The sequence below is a fragment of the Cantharellus anzutake genome (assembly GCF_015039405.1).
Source record: "Cantharellus anzutake strain C23 chromosome Unknown EI90scaffold_47, whole genome shotgun sequence".
Classification (NCBI taxonomy): Eukaryota; Fungi; Basidiomycota; class Agaricomycetes; order Cantharellales; family Hydnaceae; genus Cantharellus; species Cantharellus anzutake.
The window spans coordinates 384,801-388,868 of NW_024066997.1; the positions used below are offsets into that span (position 1 = coordinate 384,801).

General features: G+C 45.2%; 2 protein-coding genes across 2 annotated transcripts; both read right to left on the reverse strand.

The window, feature by feature from the left end:
• Nucleotides 1-1,240: 1,240 nt before the first annotated feature.
• EI90DRAFT_1965133 (uncharacterized protein) lies at nt 1,241-2,810 on the reverse strand. The gene is made up of 4 exons (XM_039052381.1): nt 2,672-2,810; nt 2,140-2,613; nt 1,467-2,084; nt 1,241-1,402 (listed from the first exon to the last, which is right to left on the reverse strand). The coding sequence occupies exons 2-4, from the start codon at nt 2,596-2,598 to the stop codon at nt 1,328-1,330; spliced, it is 1,152 nt and encodes a 383-aa protein (XP_038912770.1). The 5' UTR covers nt 2,599-2,613; nt 2,672-2,810; the 3' UTR covers nt 1,241-1,327.
• Nucleotides 2,811-3,171: 361 nt separating this feature from the next.
• On the reverse strand, nt 3,172-3,705 carry EI90DRAFT_2930661 (uncharacterized protein; the record flags this gene model as incomplete). Its single annotated transcript, XM_039055024.1, has 1 exon — nt 3,172-3,705. A coding segment is annotated over one exon (534 nt), but the record flags the coding sequence as incomplete, so codon positions are not given.
• Between the last annotated feature and the right edge of the window lie 363 nt (nt 3,706-4,068).

Sequence of the window (4,068 nt, forward strand, 5' to 3'; positions counted from 1 at the left end):
TGGATTATCTGCGTATTTGACCACCCAGGCCTGTTATTTCCAAATTAGGCATTTGACCTCCAAGTTTTCCACCATTTTCCCCATATTTCCATCAGTTCTCCACCAATAGATCTACAATCTGCAGTTGATCTGCATATCTGCAGATTTCTAACTGCTTGGATACAGATGTTGTTTCAAACCTCTAAAATCTGTGGATTCTGATCCAATCCACTAGGAGCCATAATACTATCCTCTGTACTATCCTCCATACCTCCATTCCTGTAATCACCTTCACCACCCCTCTAATTTAATATATTACCTATGCCACCTACATAGTTTTGGACCCCCAAAGTATGGAGGGTAGGTACAGAGGATTGAGAGGCCCAGAGTGGTGATGGAAGGGCTGGAAGGGTACTATGGATACATGGATATGACAACCACCCAATTTGAGGGAAGGATCTTCTTTCAGTTAGCTTGTTCCTTTCCACAATAATTCTTGTGTTTTAATCAGGACATGCAGACACTAGAAGGTCATTGTTGAGATCACACTTGAACAATTGTCAAGTTAAAGTGTACAGGAGATGGTGAATGTGAGATCCTGTACAAAGTGAAACACTAAAATAATCAATATTAGAGATGGTTCAGAAGTAGAATTGTCTTGTGTGTCATGGAGAAGAAATTTCCTGCAAGGAGAATAATGTCTAGGCTGAGAAATCATAATCAAGCACAGTGCTTGGGTACCAAGCAGCTTGGCCCATATCAACAACAATGGGAGCTTTCATCTTACCCTGGAGCAGAAATCGAGTACCATCCTTGCTGGACTGAGGATGGTAGAAGTGATTGATATGATTGATCACTCGATCACCATACCAGGGTTCTATGCCATGGGCACTGTTTGCCTTGACAGAAACTGGGCGATACCTATCTGGGACAGCAAGTTGTGGGCCACCATTGAACCATACTCTTAGCCAGGAATGGGAATCATGGACTAGTGGGGCCCTTCCTGCAGCAAATGAATAGCCCCTTTCCTGGTGCGGCAAGTGGTGGAAAAATGGATGCTTGATCCAAGACTTGTCTGAGTCAAGCCCTGCATCCACCCAGGAATGATGTGCATAGACTGTTTCACCTGCCAATGGAAGAGTGGGACAAGTAGATACTGGTTGAGGGATGTCATATGGGCAAGTAGGGGCCATGCCAGGATTTATAATCCAAGAATCATCTCCTTGTACATCATAATGTGCAATAAACTCACACGATTCCGTTGACCAGGTGAAAGCACTGTGTCCATCAAAGGCTGCAATGTATTGTGCCCCTGGAGAAAATGCAATTGTGTGACGCTCAGGAAAGGCTAGCTTGGAATTGGATTGGGAGGATGGAAAGGAAGAGTTGGAAGGAGAGGCAAGGGACTGAATGTGCAGGTCACCTAAAATGTGTAGACATGTCATGTTATTGTACCAAGGCTTTCCAGGATCCCGTAGAACTCGTACAATAAAGAATCCACTAGCTGAGACTGCAGTCACAGCAGGATAGGCACCTGTGGGGAGAGTGCCAAGTTTCAGAGGAGGCACACCATGGCCATAGATACTGATGTTCCCATCAACATCCTCAGTAGCAATACAATGACCATCATGGATAAACTCAATCCATGCTGGTGGATTGGGTGGGTGATTCTGGAACTGAGAGATTGTACACTGATCATCAATATCAGCAATCTCAATAACACCACTACCAAGCCCAAGTGCAACATATCGACCATCTCTTGAGAGGGCTGCACATGTCACAATACCATTACGGACATCCAATTCTTGGAATTCAGCTTCATAATTGATCACTCCACTGCCCTGCTTGTTATCCTTTGGCAGTCCATCTAATTTTGCCTCCATAAGGTTTTGGGTATTAAGCAAAGCCTTGCTCAATGGAATCAAGTGGTTGGAAATCTCGCCAGAAATACTGAAGCTCTGAACAGGTTCAGAAAGGTGGCCATACAGCTTATAAAGAGATGATTTGGGTGGGAAGAGGAGAGACATAGATCGATGGAGCAACCATTGATGGATCCCCCAACATATTGCTGCACTTTCTTGTTGGAGTCCAACTACATCATGATCCTATCACAAGCAATGTCACATCATTCAAATGTAATACAAGCTGGCTCAGACTTACATTGAATTCATCAAATCCTTGAAGGTCCCCTCCCATGTGCAAGTATGTAAGAAGGTTTTGTGTAAGGAAGGAATTGAATTTGTTCTGCAATTCATTGTTATTGGACTCTTGTGAGAAGAGTTTTGCTGGGTCCAGGTGGAAGCGTATGTTCTCAATGACATATTGGATGTGTTTGGGTTGTTCCCACTTCAATTTAAAATCCACCCATTTTTTTTTGTCACTGAGAGGGTCAGTGGGTATATTCTCCTTGCAACAATTATTGAGAATTTGAAGGAGTAGTGGTCCAAGAAAATATCCTTTCTTGTCATTGATAAAAAATATTTTGTCATTTTCATCACCAATTGGATTCCCTGTTATGAATTCTTGTGCCGTTGCATGATAGAATTTGACACCCATGTCCTCCAAGGGAAGTTCAATGATTGAGCTGATCGGTTGTAATGTGGCTTGGGCCTCATCCATGGGAATCCCTAAAAGCTGCGACATAGAATATACACTCAGGGGTGTACGTGCCGCAATAATTGTTCCAACCAACAGGTGATACATCTTGGCTATATCCAGGGGAACTGCAGATGAACCACGCATATAGGCTCTTCGGAGTATTCGCAAGTACTCCGAGTTCAGATCCATGGGTGCCTCAACAAGATTGAGCAAGTCCTGAAACTCCCTCTGCAGGGTGCGGCCATGCTCAGTCCACCACATGACATCACGAATTCGGATTGAGGCCATAACAGGCAATCCATGACAAGCCAAAGTAAAAGCATGGAGATCTTCCTTCGAAGGTTTCCACTGAGACTTCTTGATACAATCTCGAAGGCCATCCTCCACCATGCAGTGGATTGTGTGGTACTTCTCCTCCATATTTGTGTCCAGATCTTCACATGGTATGACAAGGCCCCGTTCCCGAGCTTCAGCCCAAGCTGACATAACCACTGACTCCGGACGACAGCTGACGAATACTGCAAATGTGGCTGGCAACCCTTCAAGGATAAGGACAAGCTCCATCAGATGTTTGAGTGCTTCTAGATCTCCACACTCGTCCAAGCCATCGAGGACAATGACAGGGCGACCTGGCAGTACCACGGTAAGATTATACATAGGCTCGAGAACAAGAGACTCCATTTGCTTGTCCAGAGGCAGATCCTGAACAAATTCCAGATCGGGCTGCCGAAGGCACCTAACAAGTGACATCTTGAAGTCCTCATTGAAGCGTGCGAGTTGATGTGCAAGCGTGGATGGGAACTGTTTAGTAGAATCAAGGCCCAATCCAGTCTGGTTTTTATCCCAAAAAAAGGAGGCTGCCAGAGTGCCTTGCATTTTGAGGGTGGATGCAACACTCATAGCTATAGCAGTCTTCCCCGTCCCAGGAGATCCCCGTAACCAGACGAATCGGTTCTTGGCGTCTTCCAGATGATCGAGAATTAATTTCCGTGTCTTGGTTTGTGTGGTTGGGAGGCACTTTGACTTGCTCTTCACATGAATGTGCTCGGCAGGGGCGGGCTTCAGCCTCGACAGCTCCGCTGGAAGTGTGTTAGCGGGGGGAGTTTTAAGGAATGTATAGACGAACATTGTATCGATGACTGAATTGTCTGAAGGAGGTTCAACGTCGTTGCCTCCGCCTGTAAAGTCATTGAGCCGGCCAACATTCAACGCTCGAAAGAAAAATTTACAAACCGAGAATGAAACAATTGCCTTATTGAGACCCTCCTTCACGTCGATTATAATCTTGGCGATATTTGTCCCCGTCACGAACCTCATTACGGACCCTCGACTCTTGAGGGATTTGATGCGGTCGGTTTGTTTTTGCAATGCACTATCAATTAGCTTGGAGATTCCCTGAGTGACCAAAGGAGAGGTACTATACAACGTACGAGTGAAGTTCTTTGAGCGGAGCAATCAATTCGCGAGGAATTTGGCCAGAATACAGTTCGA

Excerpts from the sequence above, each read along its gene's own strand:
- EI90DRAFT_1965133 (XM_039052381.1), bottom strand. The coding sequence starts at position 2,598 with ATGGATGAGGCCCAAGCCACATTACAACCGATCAGCTCAATCATTGAA. Across the intron at positions 2,085-2,139 it reads AAGGATTTGATGAATTCAAT|GATCATGATGTAGTTGGACT; the intron begins GTAAGTCTGAGC and ends TGCTTGTGATAG. Across the intron at positions 1,403-1,466 it reads CAGCTAGTGGATTCTTTATT|GTGACCTGCACATTCAGTCC; the intron begins GTACGAGTTCTA and ends TACACATTTTAG.